The 27012-nt window shown below is 37.4% G+C and overlaps 1 protein-coding gene across 4 annotated transcripts in view; it reads right to left on the bottom strand.

Annotated features, from left to right (window-relative positions):
- The window catches only part of Themis (thymocyte selection associated), a 215461-nt gene that overhangs the window by 81334 nt on the left and 107115 nt on the right, over positions 1 to 27012 (bottom strand). For 3 of the 4 annotated variants that reach the window (NM_001305663.1, NM_178666.6, XM_006512643.1), the window contains one exon: positions 19745 to 20796. In NM_001305663.1, the coding sequence (NP_001292592.1) occupies positions 19745 to 20796 (1052 nt within the window). Of the gene's footprint in view, positions 1 to 4670; positions 5005 to 19744; positions 20797 to 27012 lie in introns of those variants that run through there. The other variant, NM_001374699.1, reaches the window with a different exon arrangement.

The raw sequence follows: 27012 nt of genomic DNA, 5'->3' as shown, positions 1-27012 counted from the left end.
TCTCATGACTGGTAGGAATTTATTATATTCCTCATGTTATTCTAAGCACTTTTCCTAAATGAAATTGCTTAATTCTCACAGCAACTCTAAAACATACTTTTATCCTTCTATACTTAATCAGAAAATTGAGGGGAATAGAGACTATATTTTACCTAAAATTAATAATTACCATGACTAAATAAAAATTGTGATTCTTCATAAAGAGAGAAAGGGAGAGGTAAATAGGGAAGGGGAGGGGGGGGAGACTCAAATGTATCAAAATCATCTTTCCCAAAACACTCTAGCAAGCATTTATAAAGGGGAAATAATAGAATGTTAACTTATGGGTAGGTAGGCAATAGATGATTCACAGTTAAATAGTTTATTAATTGATTGAAATGATAGATAGATACATAGATGATAGAAGGATGGATGCATAGATAGATATGACAGATAAGGCTAATAAGGTAGCTTATATCCTGATAAAGACATAATATCCAGAATAGAAAAGGCAAATAATTAGTGTTCAGCATTGTAGCCTAAGTAAGACACTTAGTGTTAGCCTAACCTGCACAGAGGATAGACCCTAGACTCCACAAATGTTAATCTTCAGAATTCTGGGGGTCCATTGGCCAATCCTCCTCTCCGGTTAAGAAACAGTCCTTTACTCTTGAAATGTGAGCAACATCTGCAAGGACCATAGTTCCATACATCTCTCTGGGGCAGTAAACCCTCTACCTCCAGGGGTCTGTCCATGGATTTAACTGATCAGAGTGAACTTTTTAATAAAAGATTTTACTTAATATATAGGGTATTTTAATTTCATTATTCCCATAGCCATACAGTATTGTAACTTTCCATATAATATTTTCATTGTTTTCAGTAATATAAGCAGTCTAGAGGTGTTTTAAAGTACATAGGTGGATGTGTGTGACTTCTAAATAAATTCTACACTATTGTGGGTAGAGGGCTGAGCATGTACAGATTTTGGTATGTGCAGGGAACCCTGAAACCACTCTTCATGGAAGCTGAAGGGTTGTACTATTTCTGTCATACAGCATATGTTTGCTACTCAATCGCCCTTTGACCTTGTTTACTGGTCGCCTTTCTTCAAGAAGTCAGAGTGTGATTTAGGTGAAAGAGTGATAAATTTCCTAACAATCATATTCAGGGGTTGAGGTTAAATATCTAGTGCCATTTTCTGATTTACTTTGTAGTCTTCCTTTCTTTTTTATATAATTTTTATTGTGTGTGTGTGTGTGTGTGATGCACTTGCATCTGCACCTGCACTTTTAACTACAACTACAACTGCATTTACACCTGGACCTGCACCTGGACCAGCACATGGACCTCCACCTGGACCTGCACCTGGACCTCCACCTGAACCTGCACCTGGACCTGCACATGGACCTCCACCTGGACCTGCACCTGGACCTCCACCTGAACCTGCACCTGGACCTGCACCTGGACCTCCACCTGGACCTGCACATGGACCTGCACCTGGACCTCCACCTGGACCTGCAACTGCAACTGAAGAAGCGAGAAAGAGGCAATGAATCTCCTGGAGCTGGAGTTGCAGGTAGTTGTAAATCACCTGCTGGATCCTGAATTTAGATCCTCAGGAAGAGCAGCAAGCTCCCTATACCACTGAATTATCTCTCTAACTCTTATTCAGAAGCCTTTTATTATTGAGTATCAGGAAGTTAGATGCCCAATATAAATTCCAATCCCTATGGGAGTCATAATCATTGCCTTATTCTCAACTACCCAGACCTTTAAGAATAAGAATTTACTGGTAAATACAAGGCACTAAAATAGATTTTCAGATAGTAGCACTCTACTTGAAAATAAATCCCTTTAAAAAATTTAGCCCTGAATATTTTCTTTAAAAGATATAAAAATTTAATGATCACAGTGGAGATTCTCTTTTTAGTGTGATCAGACAATACATGTTTAGAATTTATAAGTTCTGCTTAGTCAAAGCTATTTTATTTAATCCTTATTAATTTCTGTCTCTTCCCAAAGTAATGAAATATTAGAGAAATAAGTTGTATTTGCTTTAAAGGAGTCTAAATATTATCAAGTAAGTTTCAGAATCAAAAGGTTCTGATTGGCATATAACAGCAGAAAAGGCTGTAGGGACAAAGCCCCATGGCCCTGGACATTGCTAATGTTAATGGTTTAGAGATTTCTTAGAATCAGGGCAATTCTTTCAACAGAACCCATATCAGTTATCTGCTCTAAAGCTTTAAAAGGCTTCAAAATTAGTCTTAGAAAGAAACAGAAAATCAGAGTCCTCTCCGTGACCTATCTAACAGCAGGAGTGACTGTTGTCCTTCTTTTTGGTTTGGTTTGCTGTCTCTTTGTATTTAAACCAACCAAGTATGGTGAGTGTGCGGAAGAGAAGGATGCCTGGGGAATGTTTAGCTTTGCACCAAAATCATGTGAATTTTGTCCATAAAATGTTTTCGGTGAGATATTTTTTTACATTATCAAAGTTCCTTCTCCTATTCTATACTAGACAAACACTAAGCATCTCTTGAGAATAGTTCTACATATGTTCAGAGCATAGCCTTGGCTGTGCAGAATATTTCAGATCTTCAGATAGGACAAGTACACGGGTAATAATACTGCCAAATAAATTGTCACAAAAATAATACATTGCTGGAAAATTCCAATGAAATTGTAATTCCCTTGATTACTTGACTCAAATTCTGCCCTTCAAATTCTCTTCAGTGAAGTGAGGACTTTGCAGACTTCTCACTATGCTCAGAGAAAAACAGAGCAGCAAGAGAAGCATCTGCCTCCACTCGTGGCAGAGTCCTGGTTGACCTCTTTAGCCTGCACAGCTATAAATCTGCTAGGAAGTATAAAACGCCTTCTTTCTAACAATGTCTCACAATTTATAGTGCGTGAAAAGAAAATACTTGTATCTAAACATGCTATCGTTTCTAAGCCTACTGTACTTTTTCTAAACAAAATAATTTCATTTTGAATCATAAAATTTGTAAATTAAACTCATAAAGTTTATATATTCTGTGAAGCCATATTAATTCCCTTTGAGTTGTGTGAGTACGTGTGTGTGTGTGTGTGTGTGTGTGTGTGTGTGTGTGTGTGTGTGTGTAAGTGAGCAACATACATATTTTAGAATACACACATATAGTACATAAATGTACTATTTTTTAGAATTTTTTCTTTCTAGTTATACAAAGAGGAAGATAATATTGTTACCAATGGTAGAAGCAAGCACAACATCTATGCAAAGAACAGAAGAGAGAGTTCACTGAAAATGATGCTCACACAACACCTTTTCCAACCTGTATCTTAGTTCTGCAGGCCAGAGACAGGAAAGCTAAGCCAGCCCTACCACTGACAGTGGATCTTGAAGGTTTTGGTAAGATCCCTCAGCTACAAAAGATGGCCATAAGACCTGTAGACTGTCTCATAAGATTTGTCACAGTGGGTCAAAGCAGTGAAGTCTAAAAACATAGTATTTTGTCTGTATTGTTCAGGAAAGACACATTTTTAAAAATTCAATATATTTATCAATGTAGCCTGGTGTCCTAAAAAAAAATTCCAGGAAAGGTCCATTTGGGTGTGTTTGCTTCTCTTCCACTGTTCCACTTTGAAATTGTTCCCTGAAAAGCCTGTGACACCAATCAACTCTCAATTACTGTTCCTCTCCTCAAGACCACTCTGTCAAAGACTGATTACCTTTTAACCGTGATTCGAGATTTAGTTTTCAGAATAGGAAATAACAGTTTCACAGAGTGGTCCAGCCGAGCTTTATAGAACAGCTTCAGTCAGACTGGCATGTGCTTTTATTAACAATATTTCCTGTAGCTGCACAGACAATGAGAAATCCACTTCTGTGAGTGGAGACAATTATAAAAGAGCAGGTACATTTTCCCCCTGGCCTGGTCATGATGTCAACTGTGTGATTAGAAAGGCCTTGTCCTTTTAGCTAAATGAGGCTAGATTTCTTTCCATTTGCAAGAACAAGCCATTCCTACCTTTCATTGTTCAGCCTCTTGGTATCTTAACTCTCAACTCTCTATGACAAATACAGTCATAAATGTAACACCCTTCACATGGAGAAAACAATATTGTTATGTTTATTTGCAAGCAAATTTAGTTTGTTTCAGAAAGGAGGGATCGTTACCACCACACAGAATCAATGTATTGATGCATTGTGTGACTCAGGAGGCAAGAGGAAATGGCTGCATATCAGGAATGGCTCCCTGTTGAGTCAACATGGGTACCAAATTGTTAGCCTAAGAGAGGAAGCTTAGGAAAAATCAACAAGAGTGCCTCATAAGGAGATAGATGCTCATGTCAAATGAATAGCTGCATGTAGAGTGGCATGTAGAGTTAAAATAATGTCAATATGCCAATTGGGCTTCTGAGATAAACAAATGAGACAGGAAGACAGGAAGGGAGACAAAGTTCCTGAACAAGTTCTCTCAGAGTAGGTAGAGGAAGATGAAAACAGAAGCCAACTCCCACTGTATAGAAAATCATGCCCCATTAAATCAAGCATCACAATGTCACACTTTGAGTACCAAAGACAGAGAAATTTATAGTATAATGCTACCAGAAAGACCACTGTCACCCAATATACAAGAAGGCAGTTTGGGAACTGTCTTATTTAGAGTTTTACTGCTATGGACAGAATCCATGACCAAGGCAACTTTTATAAGGATAACATTTAATTGGGGCTGGTTTACAGGTTCAGAGGGTCAATCCATTATCATCAAAGCAGGAACATGGCATGGTGCAGGAAGAACTGAGAGTTCCACATCTTCATATGAAGGTGGCTAAGAGAAGACTGGCTTCCAGACAGCTAGAATGAGGGTCTCATTGCCCATCTCCAAAGTGGCACACTTCCTTCAACAAGGTCACACTGACTTAAACAAGGCCATACCTCTTAAGAGTCCCCCTTCCTGAGCCAAGTACATTCAAACCACCACAGAGACTCTTCTTGTTTCTTCACTGTAGTTTTCAGCAACAACAAGGTGTCCTATCCTGTTGATATTTTAAGGTACTCAAATAAAAATTTTTAATTACATCTTTTTAATATACAGCTTATATACAGTGTGCATGTTTTAGCTAAAGGAAAGGTTCGGGTCATTCACTGGGACATAAATCTATAGGCAAAGATAGTATGATTATCACAATGTAAATGAGTAACAAATTCAGGGCCAAAACCACATTCTCTTAATTTTATTGTTTTAAACCATAGTTATATAAAATCAAATGAAATGCTCAAAATTTTCTACAAAGACTTGAGTTTACTTAAAGGCTAAGAAAAGACAGTTCTGTTAATAAAAGAACTCAGGTGGGAATATGCAAAATTTTAAAGGTCAGCAGTCAAGTTATGGAATGAATATTCTTTAAAAGTATTCTTTATAAGTAGGAGAGGAAATACAGCCAGGGAGAGGCATTTTTGTCTTATTACTCAAATAGACACGGGATTAGGTGGCATTTACCCCCTTTACTGCCACCACCCTCCATGACCCTGGCAACATCCCATGCCACAGTGTCCCCAAGCTTGACATTTTTCTTTCTACCCTTAATCTTTACCACCATGGTCTAGTCACAGCACAAAAGAGAGTGAGACCTATACGAAGCAAGTTGGTTCACAATACTCCTCCATTCAACCCTCAGTTCACTTCCCATCTCGTAATGTTAAGCCACTATGACAGACCCACACACCACAGTCTTCCCCTATTTCATTTCAGCTCATATCCCTTCCATACTAAATTGGAAGAAGTGTCCGAAATATTCCTGAACTTACTAGAAAGATTTCTATTTCTTCAACGAGAAGATTCAGGTGAATAACTGTCAAACCATTTAATAAGATGGCAAAATCTAATTTCAAAGTTCAACTTGTCCAAATGGTTAGTTCCATTTTAATCAAATTATCACAGGGTATTTGTTTTGTTTTAAATTAATAAGGTCCTTTAAAAAGTTCCTTAAGCAGAATGAGGTACCTGAGAGTCTACATTGTTACTGAAAAAAAAAAAAGAATACTAAAGATAGCATGAGTGCGCACACACACGTACACACTCTCACAGACACACACACACACACACACACACACACACACACACGTATATGTAGCTATATGACACAATAGAACTGTTACATTGTAAGTTTCTTATACTGATACAGTATAAAGTAGGTAAATTGAATCAAAAAATGTGGAGTAACCCTGAGTATAATAGTTTTGATTTTTGTTAGATTCACAGAAACAGGAGAGAATTTAAAGTCAGACATTCGCCATTGAGGTGCAAATCACTCATTTCCTGTCCATAGCTGTCACCAGACTTGCAAGCACTTATGTTTATTCATGTGTGCACTCTCCGTAGTTCTTTTAGAAATATGGGAACAAATTCATTCATAGCTTTTGAAGTTTAAGATCAGGAAAACCTGTTGTAGCTGTCATTTCTATACTGAAAGATCCTAAGTGGACTGAAAATTAAACAAGAAAAATAAAGAGTAAGGCATCAAAGAATACTAACAAGGAAAAACATTAAGTTTCCACATAGATTTTTGGGAATTACAGGGAAAAGCATTAGGCTTGCCAAAAATTATTTGAAACTAAGGGCTGATCTTCTTGATCAGCTGTTTTAAAAACCTTGAAATGCAGAAATATGAATGGGAATTGTGGCATTGTGCATTCAAACACACATGAATGAGTACACAGATATATATATAAGGTATGTGGCTCTTCAGCAACACAAATACACATGCTAAGAAAAGGACACACTGAGAAAACACATAAAGTTTATCCACAAACAACATGATTGTTGCTTTTGTGTAACACTTTAAATTACTGATATTATAACCTTAAAAGATCTCTTTAGGGATTTATTAGTAAACAATAGGGATTTTTTTTAACTGACACTTGTTAGGTTAGAGAGATTGCTCAATATGCCATTGCTTTGAAAGAATAAAGACCTGAATTTGACATCAAAGTGTCCATGTAAATAAATGAACATTTCCTAACGAGACTGTAACTCCAGTATTGGGGCTCAGAGCCAGGCAGATCTATCTAGCCAGACAGACAACTAAAACAGCAAGCTCTGGTTCGTGAGAGATTCTGCCTCAAAACACTAGTGTAGAGCATGATAGAGGGGAACACCTCACACCCTTCTTGGCATTCTCATAAGTACATACAGACATGTGTACCCACACTCCCAGCAACATTTATCATATACCAGACACTTCACTTCACCTCACTTTAGTACAATAAAGGTTAGAATCCTTCCTTGTGCCATCTAGTCTACAGCAAAAACGTAAGGATGCTTAGTTTCTTGGTAGTATTTCCTTATTAACTAAATCTTCCTTTTGACTTCTCAAGAGCTTAATAAAAGAAAAAATAAGGACAAAGAGCACATAACCTCAGGCCATCATTGTATGTTGTATATATCCACAGAAGGATTCAACGATGCTCTTTCTTTCATGGGAAATTTCTCCACATTATTTGGCAACTGTACTTTAGAAGTGAGGCCTCCTGATTAAGGCCAACACTTCTGGCTGCCACCCTCAGCTCATCTGCTCTTGAAAATGAAACTGCTAAAAAAGGTCTCTCTTTTTCTCTCAAGTTCACATCTTCACTCCAGGGAACCTACCCTATCCTGTGACAGTGCTAGAAGGGTCATTTTCTCTCAGCTTAATTCTTGCCAGGCAGGGGGAAGCTCCTGACACAGCCTCTTCAGATGGGCAAAATACAAGTTCCTACTACCCTCAAAAATCCCATAATCCAATGTGAAGGCACCAAATAGATCATATGAAGTTAGCATAATTTGGTATCAGAGGAGTGAAGGCGAAGAGCCAACCTCCTTTACACATAATTCCCAGCATAAAAAACGTTCAAACTGTAGTCAGTGAGCCCTGCAAAATGATCTTCTCTCTCACTCTGCTAACCTCTCCTCCATTCTCTTACTAGGTCTTAGATGAGAAGAGTATCCCTACTACTTAAAGACATTTGGTTCTGTGCCAAGATGGGAAACATGGTGTAGCGCTAGAATTGACTGTATATTTTAAGTCTTGCCTAGGTCAATAGCCCAGCAACTCATTTTTAAAAGTGGGGCTACATGAACTTGTATTTTTCTTAGGTTTGGGATTTTCAGTATGATACTGGTGTACATACCTGTATACACACTCATGTGTCCAAAGATCACTTTATTGCAGGAACAGCTGATATGGAATCATGTACATATATGTCCCTGAGTCCATAGATACATGAATAGTGGAAATATAAAACTGATAAAAACAAAATTAATTTGATAAAGTTTCTCCTGATTTTAACTTGTTCTTTTTTTTATTATCTAATAAATAAGACATGGCATCACACAAAAGATATACACAAGAATGCTTACATATAAACACATAATGATAAATCATTAGTTTAAAATACAGGTGCTGGGCGGAATGGTAGACTGCTTACTCTTCATATGTCTGCTCTTGAGTTTGATTTCCCAGCATAGGCAGGAAAGGAGAGAGAGAGAGAGCAAAGGGGGAAGAGAGTAGGGACTAGAGAAAGAGAGACAGAGAGATAGCAGTCTAGGAATGTCCTCAGAATAGGCAAGAGTGTTTGCCCTTGAATTTTGCCTCCCACAAAAGGAAGGTCAGTCTATGGAAGTTGCTTAGTTTTAGGGGGCTTTCCTAGCATGTGTAGGATCCTGAGATGAAACCATAACATGGCCAAAGACGAATGAATAAAATAACCCCTATAAAATAAGGGAATTGATTTTTACTTAAAATATAATGTAACAAATCATGAGAAAATTCAAAGCATCGGTTTGTAAAGAGTATTGATGTATTTTAAATAATCCCATAGTTAAATGACAAGGGAATTTAATAATGGATAAAACATAGACACACATACACAATATTTACACTGAATATGTCTATTGCATACATAAATATATACACTTACATGATTCTAAAAGAGTTTACCCACAGAAGCAAGAGTCAATGCATGTGCTTGTTTATAAAATAAAACTCTTTTGAAAAGTAGTAGTAGACAGAATTGATAAAGTCTATTGACAAGTGATACGTGGATAAGTTTTAAAGAAATAAATTTATATTCCCAGCTTCTAAAGCACAGAATTTAGTTGAGAAGACAGCGAGGTAAAAGATCTGATAGTGCGTAAGCTATAATAGTAATTTGTGTGATCTCTGGAGCACCAAGCTCAACTGTGCAGGGGTAGAGGAGTGCTCCAGAATGTGAGACGCCCAGTCATCAGCCAGGCGTGCCCCCACATGCTTTTAAATCCCAGCTCTTGGGAGACAGTAGCAGGAAGATGGAGGGGTCCAAGGCCACCCTAGACTACGTAGTAAAATACTTGCGTCATAAAATAAAACAAATGATTCTAGCTTAATTGCTTAATGATATCTCTCTTTAAGCAATGGTACTTTAAAAAATGTATTAAAACTTTATTTTTAAAGTTGAAAATAAAAACATTAAAGCCAGCTAGATCCAAAGCCTGTATACGCGGTTCACTTCCATACAAAACAGGTGTTCTGAGCCTGTGGAGCTTCACGCTTTCCACTTTCAGTATCAAATATATTTGTATGCACTTATCCACCACCAGAAAAAAAATCATGTCAGAATTTAAACTAAAAGGACAACATACATCCTCTTTCATGACATGTGCCTATATCTTATACTGGTTCTAATACGAACTTTTACTTGTCCTCCTTGAACATACTATAGTCTACATTTAGTATCTACATTTAGTTGCATATGTAAATATATGTTATCCTATACACCTCAATTTCCTTGTACATCAACCGAAGCTACTAGTAATATCAAGAAAAACATTGAAAAGACAACAATTTTCAAAATTTTAATATGGCCACAATAAATGTTTAACAAACAGAATTTAGTTGAGATAGGTATTTCCACTGGAAATATATTAGGGATTCAGAAAAGAACAAAGTTCTTAGAACTGAACATTTTCAGTATAATAAACTACCAAATACTTAAATGGGAAACAAGGTACAAGATATTCAAGTCAGGAACACAGGACTGTTTTGACAATACTGAAGGACAGCCAGCTGCCAGGCACAATGGAACAATGGAAGGTGTGTTCTCTCAAACTGATAAAGAAATCAGTAAGGGGGATGATTAGTTTGTCTATAACATAAAAAGAAACAAAGAGAATTGGTACAAGTTGAACTAAAAAAACACACACCAGTTTGTATCCCCTTGATCTCTTTTGTTGTCTTGTTGTTCTAGCTAGAACTTCCAGTACTATATTGAATAGATACTGAGAGAGTGGGCAGCCTTGTCTTATATCTGATTTTAGTGGGATTGCTTCAAGTATCTCTCCATTTAATTTGATATTGGCTGTTGGTTTGCTGTATATTGCTTTTATTATGTTTAGGTATGGGCCTTGAAATCCTGATTTCTCCAAGGCTTTTAACTTGAAGGAGTGTTGTATTTTGTCAAATGCTTTTTCACTATCTAAGGAGATGATCATGTGATTTTTTTCTTTTAGTTTGTTTATATAGTGGATTATGTTAGTGGATTTTTGTATATTGAACCAATCTTGCATCCCTGGGATAAAGCTTACTTGATTGTGGTGAATGATGGTTTTGATGTGTTCTTGGATTCAGTTTGCAAGAATTTTATTTAATATTTTTGCATCACTATCCACAAGTGAAGTTAGTCCAAAGTTCTCCTTTTTGCTGTGTCCTTGTGTGGTTTATGTATCAGAGTAAATGTGGCTTCATAGAATGAACTGGGTAGTGTTCCTTTGGTTTCCACTTTATGGGGTAGTAGGAGTGTTGGTATCAGGTCTTCTTGGAAGGTCTGGTAGCCCTGGGCTTTTTTTTTTTTTTTTTGGTTGGGAGGTTTTTAGTGACATCTTCTAATTCCTTAGGGTATATGAGCCTGTTTAGATAGTTTACCTACTCTTGTTTTAACTTTGGTATAGGGGAGGAACATTCTCTTGGAGACAGGGGAGGAAGAATGGGATGAGGAACTGTCAGAAGGTGGACAGGGAGGAGGATAACAACTGGACTGTAAAAATAAAAAGATTAAAGAATAATAATAATAATAAACACAAACCAGAAATAATAGGGTCCTATGCTGAGGAAGTGTAAAATCCCAGCAGTATTCAAGAGACATAAAGGGGATATGATCAACAGGCTGTAATAGTTTATAAAAGCAAAGAAGAAACAGCAAAAGACCATTTTAAGATACCTGCTTTAGACTGGTTAATAGAGTGTGCTGACATTTCCAAAGATAAATAGATAGGGCAGATTTGGGGGGGGGGTGATTGTTTGTTGGTTGTTGTTTTGTTGTTGTTTCGTTTTGTTTAGACAGTGCAGTAACTATTATACCATGCACCAGTACCCAGTTCCTGCATCTGAGAGCAGTCAAGTTACCCTGAGAGTTCTTCTCAGCGTTGGGCCCGAAAAGCATAGTTCTGCATATTGCATGCCCCCATACTTATGAATTCTGTGGCAGCACAAAGTCTCTTCTCATCCTGGGGACTTGCTTGACCTTTAAAATATCCTGTAAGTGGAATCACAAACTCACTGCAGATAACCTGGTGTCATGTTAGCCTCATAATTCCCTAACAGAGATGTTTGCGTCCCAGGTGATCTTTATGCACATTTAAGCCGATTGTTTAAATTTTCATTTTCTTATTTATTTACATATTGATTGCATGTGTCTATGTGCATGTATGTGTGTATATGTACAGGTACCAAGCAGATTCCTAAAAGAAGACCTGGGAGCCCCTAGAGCTGGAGTTAAAGGTGGTTGTGAGCTACCCAGTGTGGCTGCTGGGAACAAAACTTCATTCCTCTACAAAAGTACCAAGCACCTTTAACAAGTGACCATCTCTCTAGCCCCTGAAACAGGTTTTTAATAATAACTATGATATATGATACAACTTCTAGTGCGTTCATGAATTAATTTATATAAATAATAATTCTACTAAAGGTTATTTAATATGCATAAGAAGTGTGTCACTGGCTGCGCATGCGGACAGCTCGTGCTGCACAGTGCAAAACCCCGGCTCTTCTGCCTCCTGCAGCGCCAGCTATCACTCTGCTGAGGCTATTCTGTTTTGCTTGTTGCACAGAACTTTGCTATGACTGCCTCCCTTGCTCTTTGCCTTAATGTCTCCTCTGCGTGTTTTTGTCCACAGAAGTCTAGAAATTCTAGGGACAAGTAGACACAGGGGCATTTAATGGCCAAACAGAGTTCATGAAATGCAAGGTTTCTGGGCCCAGCTATAGTCTCTGAAGATGTGAAATATCTCATCTTTCAACCAAAGGTTTATTTTTCTCTCTGGTTATAGGCCCTTTCCTCAGGATATAGAAGTTACATTTCTCCTGTGTGGTACTCAAAAGCTATAGTCATAAATATCCATGACCGTTGAAACTCCATGGAGTCTATGTTCTTCCAAGCTATCTGAAATGAGTTCTGACACAGAAAGCGTAACTTCTGAGCAGGAATCTACCCTACATCATTCCTCTTCAGGACACATTAGAGGCATGGATTTGTTTATTCGGCCACTTTATAACATTGTTTCTGTCTAACAAAAACTCCAGTTGCATGGAATGTAAAGATTTTATTTTCACATTATGTCATCAACAATCCCTACAACTTCCCACCTATGTTTAGATTCTGTATATTATCTTCCATCTATTAATGTTATATTGAGGAAGTGGTAAGCCTCGGTGCATTTCTCCTGTCTTTGGATCTCGTGCCCCATTTTATGCTTCGTCGTCTTCAGGTTTCCAGTCATGACTCTTGTTATTGCTGAGATACTGTCAACCCAAGAAAACAGTTGGTAATCCTGCCATGGAAAAGAACTCAACTGCATCTAGTTCTTGTGACCTGTCCCCATAGATTACTAATTTTCAAACATCTTAGATGAATTCATAGTGTTCTTAACTGACCGGTGGCACCTGCCACAGATAGATTTGGGCAATACTTAGTACATTTTAGAGTATTACTCTTAAGCTGTCCATACATCTGCCCTATTATTTAACAATGCAAGAAATGATCTAGTAAAGTTAATGGCCCATTAGGAAAGTGAAAGTGAACCCATATAATGGAGCATTTAGTACTCTTTTCTATGAAAATAAACAGGCATTTTAATGAGTTAAATGAGTCTGAATATTGAATTCTAAGTAACCCTCACAAATTGTTCTCCAAATTTTAAGCAATAGTCCATGTAAAATCCCAAGACTTAGAGGCTTGTTTTAAATTGATGCTCCCTAATGTAAAACATTAAAAAACAAAACAAAACCCTTACGTCTAATTATTTCAAAAAGAACAAGAAAAGCTTGAATTCAGTTATCATAGGAAATATACAGAAGGGTGATATTAGGAATAATAAGAAAATACTGGTTTTCTGGGTACATTATGTAGAAATTGACAGATCTTCTGTTGTGTTCCATAAATGACCTACTAAGCAAATTCTCATCTCCATGATGGGTAAGGAATATTAAAAACTAGAAGGCTCATAGATCTGAGCACAGAAAAATGGCGGTGTCAGTGATATTTTAAGGCAATTTTAGAGAAAAGAACAGGGCTTTTCTTTTAGACATGTAAGAATTGATGGAACAATAGCAAGCAATTGTGAATTCTTCCCAATGATCTGTTGACTTATCAAAGCAGGAATCTAGTGACACGACCCACCATCTGTTTTCTCTTCTATCATGTCATTTGTAGTGTGTTACAACACCATTCCATCAAATATCCCCATACTTCTACTACAACCAGAGTTGGAGATATTAGAAAAATTGGGTCTGTTCTCCTCACCACACAACAGTAACATGGCTCTTGCTTTGCTTTGCTTGTTTTGATTTTGAGAGTTTCCCTGTACAGCTTAGGATGGCCTAGATCTTCAAACCCTTACGTCTCTACCTCCCAGGTGCTATGATGACAGATGCATATCATCCCTCCAAACTTTGAAGAGTTCTTTAAATATATCCTATAACTAAAATCACCTACTGTCAAGGTTTTCAAATTTAAGCTGTCACTCAATACAGCTTCCTCAAATAAAAATAGTTCTAGAATTTCATAACATCTTGACAACTCTTCACAAACTCCAGGACATCATTGTTCAGAATCAGACTCAGATCTCAGTACCACAAACCCACAAGGAACCTGGTCAGAAAAAAGTTACTACGTAGATCTGGAAATCAGCATATATTAATTTAGTCCTTTTAGTACATAAGATAAAAAATTGTTATGTATATTTCTCCTAATAAAACACATAAGTCATATTCTACCTTTAGAAAGTATTTTCAAATTTTTTTGACTATAAAAATACATTTTAATTTGTTTTTTACTTTTTATTGGATATTTTATTTATATATATTTCAAATCTTATCTCCTTTCCTGGTTTCCCCTCCAGAAACCCCCCATCCCATACTCCCTCCCTCTGCTTCTATGAGAGTGCTCCCCTACCCACCAACCCACTCCCTGGCATTCCCCTACACTGGGACATGGACCCTTCCCAGGACCAAGGGCCTCTCTTCCCATTGATGTCCAACAAGGTCATCCTCTGCTACATATGTGACTGGAGCCAAGGGTTCCTCCATGTGTACTCTTGGGTTGGTAGTTTAATTCCTGGGAGCAATGGAGGGTATGGTTGGTTGATATTCTTGTTCTTCCTATGGGTTACAAACCCCTTCAGCTCCTTCTCTAACTCCTCCATTGGAGACCCTATGCTCAGTCCAATGGTTGGATGCACCTTTATATTTGCCAGGCTATGAAAGAGCCTTCCAGTCTCCTGTCAGCAAGCACTTCTTGGCATCTACAATAGTGTCTGGGTTTGGTGTGTGTATATGGGATGGAGTCCCAGGTGGACAAGTCTCTGGATGGCCTTTCCTTCAGTCTCTGCTCCATACTTTGTCTCTGTATTTCCTCCCATGAGTATTTTGTTCTCCCTTCTAAAAAGGACTGAAGCACCCACACTTTGGTCTTTCTTCTTCTTGAGCTTCACATGATCTGTCAATTGTATCTTAGGTATTCTGAGCTTTTAAACTTTTAAATCTACTTTTATCTATTATTTCTTTTGGGGGGGGGTTAGAATTTTTACATCTTTTATTTTTGGGTAGTAGTAAACATCTGTTATTTTACATCACCTATTTTTTTTTTTGCCTTTAGTTTTTACAGTGTCCAGACATGATATTCTTAACTATTACTGATTGAATGTTTTTGTCTCTTTTGAAGCTTATGTTCTCAATTTCACACCAATGCAACAGTATTTGGAGATGGGATGGATTGAAATGGCTTAGGCCATAGATCTGACCATGCAAAAATATACTTAATAACTTTCTATTTAAGAGACTTGAGGAATGAATTTCCTCTCTTCTGAATTTCTAGAATAGGAAGAAGTGGTGTTCCTCCTTTCTGGAGTATGCAGTCACAAGACTCCATCTTGGAACTGGAGATTAAACCTACTAGCAACTTGAGCTTACATTTCCCAGCCAATAGAATTCTAAGAAGATATTTTTTTTGTTCATTCTAAGTTATGTAGTGTATGGGTTTAAGAGTAAATCATTCATTCATCAACTTTGTCTATGGTTGAAGCAACCAGCAAACAAAGTCAGGACAGAGGTATGTAGTGTAACCTACATATTTTTTCTTTCTGAATTCAGTCTAAATAATGATAGACCATACTTTTCTAGTACTGAAATTGAAATTTATGATGTAAGAATTCTCTGAAGTCCTGTGACATGTTTTAAAAAAACTAGCTGGAGATAGGAAACCCAATATAGAAAAAAATGAATGCCCACTATAGTTATCGTCAAGATCCCAGTTCCCTTAACTGTTTCCTCAGATTCTCCATGGTCACATGAGCTGATAAAACTCACTTTAAAGGGTAGAAAGGAAAGGGAAAATAAGGAGAGAAGGTTTTATAGCTTGTTGCTCTGTTACTCTGGAACTGGGGGGGGTATTAATTGGCTTGAGCTTAGAGACCACCATCATCAAGAGAAATCAAGGCATGAGCCCAAGGCTCATGATTCCTTGATTCATCTAAAGGAGAGATGGAATGCTGTTCACATACTTCATCCCCCTCAACTGTTGAGCTACCTTTCTTACATAGCACCTTCCTAAAATCATAGTACTGTGCACAGTAGGCTGGCCTTCCTGTGTCAAATATCAGTTAAGGAAATGTCCCACAAACATATCCACAAGCCACTTAGATGAAGTCATTCTGTCAGCTAAGAGTCTGTCTTTCCAGATAGGTCAACATAACAACCTAGCCTAACAATGACAGGGTAAGAAGGCGAAAGGAAGAAAGAAGGAAAGGAGGGAAGGAAAGAAGGAAAGGGGCATGGACAGACATAGTAAGGGGGAAAGGAAGGAGAGAGGAGGAAAAGGAAAGGTTGATCATTGTTGTTAAAGGTGGGTTATTTGTATCATTGGTATCCAAAGATACAAATCCATTATCTATTCTGGAGGCTAAGGCAAAAAGAACACGAGCTTGAGGCTAGTCTGGGTCATACAGCATAACTGTGTAACAAACAAACAAGTAACTTTCCAAAAAGTATATCCTAGCCTACATACAGAGACTTAGATATTTAATCATTCTATAAATCCCTACTCAAGTTTGGGTCATTATAGGCATGATAGTTTTACACCTACATGCAAAGATGATCCTTGTGTTATTCAAATGCTGATTTCTCTGCCCCCAAATGTGGTTGTGTTGTAATGCTTATTATAAAAAAATCCCACTTCAAGTTTGTGTAAACATTGCTTCAAATGTATTCTCTTATTTGTAAGTGAAAGCTGATTAGCCAATACTGAGTAAAATAGAGAAAAGGGCTGGACTTCTGGCAGCCAGGGAAGGGAGAGAGAGGAGGAGGAGGAGATTCACAATGAGGAGAGTGTAGAGGAGACACCATGGGAATAGACCTGGAGCAGAGAGAGCCAGATGAATACTAATATGAAAGTATCTTAGGGATTTGGGCTGGGAAATAGACTGATTAACTTTGAGGATTAGACTAGATCAATAACTACTAAGATATCGTGCCATTAAGCTTATCAAATAAATCTTATCAAATACATCTTATAGTCTGTGTCTCATTTATTTGGAAGCTATTCAGGATAAACAAGAAACTTCTACTTTTAAAATTGTTCTAACAGGTCACATTTATTTTTTGTTTGTTTGTTTGTTGTTTTTATGTTTTTTGAGACAGGGTTTCTCTGTGTAGCCCTGGTTGTCCTGGAACTCACTCTGAAGACCAGGCTGGCCTCGAACTCAGAAATCTGCCTGCCGATGCCTCCCAAAGCTGGAATTAAAGGAGTGCACCACCATTGCCTGGCCACATTTATCTTTTTATTCTTGATATAATGTTATACTATCAACTTAGACTTTTAAATACCATAATATTATAATCTTAGAGGTCAGCAAGTCAGAAATCCAACTGAGAACTGATAGAGTCAAACTGATGTATTATCAGCTAGGTTGATTCTTTCTGGACCTCCTATGGAAGACTATGTTTGTCTGTGCTTCATAGCTTTGGAGGAGTACCGTCAACCACTTTTTCCCCTCCTCTCTGTTTGAAAACAGGAGCATAGTCTCTTTAGCACTCTTTAATCATTTCTCCATGTAATGCTGGCCTCCATGGAAAAGTTTTATAAAGCCTTCAGGGATTATATTATACCTATCTGGATACCTCAGGATAATCTCATTTCAAGGTCCTGGATTTTAAACATAGGTGAAATGTTCTTTTGTCGTGCCATGTTTTATCCCTGTAGGTTCTGGGAAGTTATATATCTTTGGGTGGGTGATATTATTCTACCCTTTAATAAAATGTAGGAAAACATCCATTTCTCACTTTGAAGTAGGCAAGAATAGGGAATGGTTGAGTCATTTGGATTCTAAACCAGCATTCACACACATTAGGTGTTTGGCAGCCTGAGACCTTTAACTCACATATCCTATACACACACACACACACACACACACACACACCTCTGAACAATGCACCTAATAATCTGTTAGCAATACCCTATTCATCTTCTTATGCTTATATATAATTAAAATCAGATGCATGCTGGACAGGGACATTCACAATGACCAAAGCCTATGTAAGCTTGTCAATCAGAATGGACAGTCACCCAAACCATGTAGTAATCACAGACATGGCTGACAGAAATGCCTAGACCAGTAAGGTGGAGTCGTTCCATCAATTGAGTGTCTGTCTTCCCACATATAGCAAGTCAGAAACTTTTGGATCCCATAAATGAAAACCTAAACAATAATGGGGCCCTTGAATATTTTCTCTCATGTGGCCCACTATCACTCCTAATAGTGTGGTTTAGATCTGCTCTATGCTTTGCTTAGAATAACGTTTCCTTGCTACTTCTGCAAATATATGTGAGGTTTTGTTTTGTTTTGTTTTGTTTTGTTTTGCTTTGCTTTGCTTTGCTTTGCTTTGCTTTGCTTTGCTTTGCTTTGCTTTGCTTTGCTTTGCTTTGCTTTGCTTTGCTTTGCTTTGCTTTGCTTCATTCTTAAAATAAGATGCCAAGAACCTGGGAACGCTAAGTCTATGTCCTAATCACCAGTGTTAGTATTATGCAACTCAGTGAAAACAATATGTCAATTGCAAGTATCAAAGAATTCCTTCATGTTGCCTGCTCAATTTTATTTTGGAACTGTTTTTTTAGTAATTTTTAGAAATTATTTTTTCAGAGATAAATATGGTAGCTTTATTCTTTTAACAGAAAACAATTTTAGAAACCCTTAAGGATTTTACTTTTAGCACAAAATTAAAACAGTCTCTGATACGTACAATTGCAAGCAGACCCACATCCATATATGAGTCTTGGTGCCCAGCACTGCCATCTTTCCTGAATGTGAGGAGCAATCAGAAAGTATCTCTTTTACTAACTGCTTGGTTTTCTTTATGCTTCTAGCATAACATCTGCTGGAAAAGAACACACTCCTTCCACACAACATAGAAATACACACACACACACACACACACACACACACACACACACACACACACACACACACACACACCCCAAATGTGCATACTGGATGAGGGAGCAAGTTTGGCTCAGGTATCCTTCAGACATGCTCAAGAATCAACAACATCAAGTACAAATGATGCTGAATTACTGTCCAATGTCCTGAGCAGTTTGGATCTGTTAAAACCTCCTAGTGCCTATATGCTTATTGACTTTATCTTTCCAATAGAACTGCTAAAGATTACAATTCTAAGCAGCATTATGTATGTAGATGCTCTCATTCTCTCACACAGTTCTGGCCAGATATATTTACATCATCTTGCACATGAAACAAAATGAAGACATGTGTTAGGGATGCATGTTAGCAGTAAGCTCCCCCCATCCTATGAAGCTGGGAGTTTATTGTTATGCTCATTTCCTGGGTGAAGTATTAAGATAATTCTACCTAAGAAAAATGAGCCATATTTCCAGAATAAAAGGGATTTTCTTTAGAGGCATCTTATTAAATATATTTAATCACCAAAACCCCTTTGAATGTCAATTTCTGTGGTCATATCAAAATGGTATCCCTTCTATTTCCAACTCTACATAGATTTCATGCCATATATTCTGGTGGAGCACCAAATGCTGCAACAGGGCAGCTTCTGCTCTGTTGATATTTGTTCATGCAGCATGTATTAGACAGATTTGGTTCAAACTTGTATGAAGAACAGAAGGAAAAAAAGCACATTCAGAAACAACCCAAAACTTAATATCTCAAGAAGAAGAAAATCTGTAAAATTGTTGTCTTACCTTGAGAGACTTGGGCAGATTTATTGTTCTCTCTTCTGCTAAGCTGAGCAAGGTGAGCTTCATTTCCTCAGCTGAGGGATGTTTGGGAGGGCGAGGTGGGGGATGTGATAGAGAACTTTCGTACCTCCTCATCATGTAATACTGTTCTTCTGTAATCTCTTCTACAAAACTCCTGACTTGAAGTAGCCCTGCATCTGCAGGCAAACTGCTACCATTAACTAGTCGAACAGTCATATTCAAGCGGCTCATGGGAATTTCCCAACATTCCTCAGGATTTGCAAAGTCACTGATAAGTAGATAAGAATCTGTGATGTCCTCCTCTAACTGAAGTCCTGGGGTAGCTGCCAAAATGTCATCTTTAATGGAGAGATCTCTCACAGCCACCTTCACATTGAAGGGCCAGCAAAACTGGGTACAGAGCTCGGAAATCTGATACTGTTTCTTATCATGAATCACCTCTACAAAACCTCCTTCCATGTATAGAGGAAGCTGTGCATCTTCACGGGTCTTATTGAGGACTTTTTCACAGGTCAGAACGTTTACTTTTCTTGTCCCCTCAAAGACAACTTCTGTGGTCTCTGAATGATGCACTAGAAACTGGTCTCCAACAGACACAGGGGACAGCTCCTTGTGAAGTGTATGGAAAGCTTTGGTGGCCACCACGTGGAGAGTTTCTTTCCTGCTCTTAGCTATCTGCAGGTCATAGGCCGTGGGGAACTCCCGTGGTCTTCTTTTGAACTTGCCTTTGTAGCTAATAGGGATCAAGAAGTGTCTTTTAGGGAAATTGCTGCGAATTTCTGAAGCTAAGATCCTCGAAGCCTGGTACTTTTTGTGGATGACAATGGTTTTCTCTCGCTGCAAAATACTTTGGGGCAGGTGGTTCCCTTGAGATATTTCGACAACTTCAGCTACTACAGGAAACTCTTTGCTGGTCATTTCAAAAAGGTCGTCCGTAGACAGCAACTGAAGAAACCAGTTAGCATCATAAGAATCAGTAATATCTTTGACTTCAACGTCTAAACTTGGGAGAATCCGGACTATGTCCTTTTGAACTGAAAATGAAAGAGAAGACAACTGACATTTTGTTTAAAGAGCTCTCAAGAGATGGTGTCTGGGTAGAGATAATCTTCCAATACCATAGATAATTTTCATTTAGGAGGGAGAAAAGAATTCAAATAATCATAATATAATTTTCCTTATGTTAGACTTTTCAGTTTTGAAACTTTTTGATGAAAACAAAATGATATATATACCAACATGCTCAACTCAAGAAACAGAGGTTACCCAACCCTTATATTTATGTAAAACTCAGCAAATATCACTTCTTTCTTACTACTACAAATGGTAAGCACTCTCCTGACTTAAATGCTGCTCATTCTTAAATATATGCATATATTTTATGACATACATCATGCATCCATATAAGTGTACATATAAATAGATAAGTGTGAAAGTCTTATCATTTGATTTTAAGTCACATTTCTGAGATCCAGGAATTATATGTAAAATTATTATTTAAGCAAGCTTTGCAATTCATAAAGAAACTCATGTTTAAAGTATCTAACATAACCTTCATGCAAATCTTATACTAGAGGACAAAACAACGTGCCAAACCCCCCCCCACCTCCACACACACACACACACACACACACACACACACACACACAAAATGTAAGATATTTTAAGTATGGCATAGAGACAGACAATTTTTAAATGTCAAAGTTTACTTTTTTCCACCAGTGCTATATCTTGCCCAAGTAGAAATAGTGTTACAGGATAGCTCACAGTGAAAAGGTACACATTGTAAAATGGTTAGTGCACACCACACAACTATGTCACTGGGGGCAAGCAAATCTGTGCTCTAGGAAGCCTTGAGACTTCAGAGCCACTTAAAACATTGTGCTCATACACTTTCTCTCTGAGTAGTAATCTCAAAATATTATTACAAATCTTCTTTAATTAAGATGATTTATAATAGCATATATTTTTGTATGTCTTTCTAACACAAGTTTTGTAACCATTTTTCATAAATCCATATTGTTTCCCATTATCTCTAGTCACTGGAGGTAAATGTTCTTGTTTGGTTGACTAGTTAGTTGCTTGGCTGTTGTTTTGGGGTCAGCAGCAGTTGGGTGGAGCTATGGGATTTCTTATTGGTGATTATTTGAGAAGGGCCTAACTCTGTAGCCATGGCTGATGACGTGGAGTTTACTGTGTATCCCAGAATAGCCTCACCATATGGCAACCCTTGTGCCACTTCCTCCTACTTACTGAGGTTATAGGCATGTGGCACCACACTTGACACTCTCCCATGTAATTAAAAACACAAAAGTTTAGAAAATATTTTCTTCTAAAATATTATGTTATTATTTTTAAATATTAATATTCATTTATTCAGCATCTGACAATATACCATATATAATTTGTATCATATCACATATATTCCCTATGACAGAGTTTCTAATGACATAAAATGAAAAAATTCTTTTATTTTGAATAAAATGAAAATAAAATAAAATAAATCGTGGCTTCTACAATGGAGTTCTATAAATCTGTAGGTTCATTTAAAATAAGAAATAATAAAAAGAGGAGCTTCAAGAAAAAATACTCCCCAAATTCTCTTATTTTTCAGTTCATTGTATAAAGCTTCTTCCTTTAATTAAGAATATGTGTCATGAGGCTTCTTAAACCCCAGGCAATTTTAGAAACTAAAATCTTGTTAACTGAATAAAAGAAGTCAGTTTTAGAGTTCTAGTACAAGATCTAGATGGCCATCCTAGTTTCATACATTCTTTAAATACAGGAACAATTTGAGTTGGTACACTAGATGTCATTTGGGGTTTGGAAATATCTCTAAATAATCCCATCAGAATAGCAGAGCCATAATGTAGCTATATCTCTACCTTCATTGCTCGATAGTGTGTGCAGTTGGCAAAAAATAACTTTATTATTTTTGGAGAATTTCATGGCCTCTGAAGAAAACTTGGGCCAAGATGCCTAACCCCTGTATTCAAATTTCCTGACTTACCTTCAGTATTTTTATTTCTTTTAAATATTTTTATTCATTCAAAATGTTCATATTTTGATCATGTTCACACATGCCCCATTTGCTTAAAATCCTTCAAGTCCTGTTAGTAATTCTTAGATATATATGGCCACCCAATAGATTATATTACAGCTATGAGAAGCCAAAACTCTTAAAGAAAACTGAATTTCTCTTTCTTGGCAGCTATCAACTACTAATAGCTTCTCATCCAGGAGTGGGACTCCCTGACCCTCATTCCCCTCTGTGTCGTGATTTGGGCTGGCTTGAGTTTGCACGGGTCATATACATGGTGTCAAAATTTCTATGACTTCATATTATAGCTGCCAAATGTTTACAGAACACAATAGTGTAGCCATCTACTACTTCCAGGTCTTCCAATCTTTCTGCACCCTCTTCAGCATGATCCCTTCCCAGAAGGAAGGGGTATGACACAAATGACACACTTAGAGCTGAGCACTCTATCCTTTACACCCTGACCAGTCAATGGTCTCTGTGTTAGTCTCTATCTCCTGCCAAAAGAAGCTTCTCCAATGAGGGCTGGAAGACACCCTAATCTGTGAGTATAATAAAAACTTGCTGAGAGTTGGCACTTTGATTTTTAACTCTTCTGAAGTAATAATAGTCTGTCTCCTTTTTACATAACATACGAACAGCATTTGACAAAGTACATTTGATTCCTTCCACTTTGAACTATTTTTCTCTATTTTGTGTTCCTTTTTTTCCTGTTTCTTTTCTTTCCATGCCACCTGCTGCTTACACGCACATGTCTTTTCAAGTGTCTTGGCTGCCATTCTCTATCCTTCACTTACAGTTCTCTATGTATAACCTTCACATCGCATATTCATGCCTTTAAATAGCATCTATCTGTTACAGCTCTAGCAAAATGATGCGCCTGGATTCTATATATCTATTTAATACCTCTATTTTTACACACATAGCAGGTAACTCAAGATTAACATTCTTGATGCAGTCTGCCCTACCCCACAAAGAGAATAGTATCTGATGCTTTCTCCATCTCCTTTATCTTTCTTCATTCCACCAACACCAGAGACATCTTCAGATTTCCTCTTTTTTCTGCTACTTGAGGTTCTGCATCCCAGTCAATAAAATGCTTGTCTATGCCACATTGTTTCTTACTAGGTTTGTTGCAAGTCTTCCTAGTGAGTCTCCAGAACCTCAAACATCAAAAGAGTAGCCAAAGACTCTTTCTGAGTGCTACATCAATTATACCTACCATCTCGTCATAGAACTACAATATCAAATACATTCAAGTCCTTACCTGGTCCTCCTTGGTACTACTTTGATCTGGTCTGATAACTCAACTTGCTCTAACCCATTGCATGCTCTCTCTCTCTCTCTCTCTCTCTCTCTCTCTCTCTCTCTCTCTCTCTCTCTCTCTCAGTTCTGTTGTCAATCCTTTTTTTTGTATGCCCTATTTCTTTTGTTTTCTGGTCCTGTAACTAGTTATTTTCATATTTTCATGGCCTACCCTTCTTGCTCTTGAAGTACGCTCAGATATTGCCTCCTCAATACAATCCATTCTAAATATTCTGCTTAAAAACTTAACCCTCAATGCCCTGTGTCCTTGTTAGTTTATGCACTTTCTGTGCCTTCCTTTGTTTTCAGTAATTTCACAGAACATATATGTTCTTTATGACCATTTTCTATTATTTATTTGCTCAAATTGGAACATATCAACACATTCATAATGCAAAATTTCTATATTTTTCCTTAAATTCAAACATTTTTACCAAGATAAGAAATCTTTGATGCTTTGCCCATCAATTGCTCATCAATATATTCCAGTCTAGAATGATGTCTCCATCAATCAAATGAGAGAAAAGCAGCTGTCATCCCAATGCCCTTTGAGTCAACACTAAAAGTTGTCATTAAGTAATACCACCATTTAAAATTTAATTAGGTAAAAATACTTATACTGTCTAAATATGCAGACTTCATTTGAGACACATCTCTTCAAGTTAAAATTTCTCTCATTCAATGGCCTGCTCTATAGAATGAGTATTTGTCACATTTATATAACATAATAGGGATATAAGAGTCTAATATTGCCAAAGTGAACTCTTTTAAGCTCAAGTTTTTATTCTTCAGTGGAAAAGAAAAAACACTGAACAAAACCATTTTTGTATATGTCTAAACACACAGGAAGGTAGCATGGTGATGTGTTTTAGCTCCAACCAGAATGAAGGTGATGCAGAGCTTTAGTTCACTGCAAGAAGAACCTCGATTGGTGCCTGGACACGGGTAAGAACCTTTAGGGGTATTGATTAGTTCCTGGAATCTATAAGTGAACAGGAAACTAACCTGTGAGACTGTACTTTGCAGAGCCTCCTACTCTTTCCTGGGCCTTCTTTCCAGAAACCACAGCAGATTATCTACATGAAGACTAGAGAAAAACCCCATTGTGCATTTTGCAAAGTGAAGAAAAGAGCAGCTGCCAGAGCCTCTGATCGCTTTAAAGAACAAATGTAGGGACGATTATTTGATAAGAGCCTAACAAACATGTGGGGTTTTACCAAAGCCTAAACAATGGGAAGACAGGAATTATCCAACTCAAACAAATGCTACTTTAGGTTCTACATGGGGGGGGGGGAGAAATACCCAATTAACTCTTCTATTTCCGCACAGGGGATGGGAAATACCCAAGTCCAGCTCAGGATAGGCAGTTTGTCACCTCTGTAGGAGAGGGGGAAGAGGCTGAGAAACACAAAAGCCATATCACAGATACACAGACTCACTGAATGACTAAGCCCGAATTATAAGATAATGCAATACACCACCCACAAAAGTTTTGCCTACTCGTATATGTTAACAGAGTTCTGAATAAAAGACTGACATCTAAGATTCTACAAAGGAACCCCTAAAGAATGAAAGCACTACAGAAAATTCTAGCCTTGGACACAGCTATAGCAGGAAAAGTAACAAAAAACAAAACAAGCAAACCACCTTCTCCCTAGCCATGGAATCATAGAAACCTCATACTGTTAACTATTTGACTTTGTTTCTTTCACTGCAACCACCTTTTCTGGATTCCTATGTGAATAACTATACGATGTGTCATAAAAGACAAAAGACAAATCTAATGGAAAAATGCTTGTGTCAAAACCAAATTCAAGTTGAATGCATACTTGTAATCCCAATACTTGAGACATGGAAGCAGGAATTCATGGTTATTCTCAAGCCTGCATGGGTTACACAAGACTCTGATTATCAGCAAACCAAATAGCAAGCTAGAAACAAACCAAATTAAATATGGAAGAGTTTTTGGAAACATCATACCAACTATTTAGTGACTAATCAATATGCAAATAGACTGAAGAGAAAAGGATGGGCAATGTAAGAGAAAGATAGAAATTCTAGGGGGAAAGTAACTGGAACAGGAACAAAGAATGACTTGATGGATTACAAAATAGACTAGATACTGCCAAGGAAAAGAACTGAGAAGTTGGAAGATAAGCAAATAAAACAAAGGGGTTGAAAGGAATGGAACAGAGTAGCCAAGAACTGTGTTACAGAAGATGCAACACACTTTTCATGAAAACACTCAGAAGAAAAGAGGGAGAACAGAAGGAACATTAGAAGTAACAGCAGCATGCCTTCCAAAATGCATGAAATGGGCAACACTAAGGAGAACACATCCCAAAAATCTCTACCTATGAATACCATGTTCAAATAACTTGAAAAGATGTCAAGATGTTTCTTGCTCAGAATTAAAACGTTCTGTTCTTAGTGGGAGGCTCTCTAAGGTAAGCAAATAAATAAAACTTGATCTCCTAAGTTTTAAAAGTGGCATAGATATAACTATTCCTATGGTGAGTATTGTTATATCAAAAGATTGTCCCCAGATCTCTACTGCACTTTCAGTTTTCTCAGAAAACAGTATCAACTGCTTTTATTTAAGATTTCCATAGTATAAGGGGAAAAAATTTCACGTTTCAAAAAATTTAAAAATCATTTTGAGTATACCCAATAATATTTTGTAAAGTATAGTTATAGTTGTTTAAGAGTATATGTATGTGTGCATGTGGGTGCATGTATGTGCATGAATGTGAATGTCTGTGTGCATGTGTGCATGTGCACATGCATGCCTGTGTTTGTGCACATGTGCATTGTGCATATGCAATATGAGCTCTTTTAAGGAGTATTTATTATTCTACAATTGGGAAAGTGAATCTTCTCCTGTGATAAAAACAATCTAGAGAGT

This window comes from Mus musculus, chromosome 10, assembly GCF_000001635.26.
Source record: "Mus musculus strain C57BL/6J chromosome 10, GRCm38.p6 C57BL/6J".
NCBI classification, from domain to species: domain Eukaryota; kingdom Metazoa; phylum Chordata; class Mammalia; order Rodentia; family Muridae; genus Mus; species Mus musculus.
The sequence above is the reverse complement of the archived record's forward strand: the minus strand, read 5'-3'. Positions and strand labels throughout refer to the sequence as shown.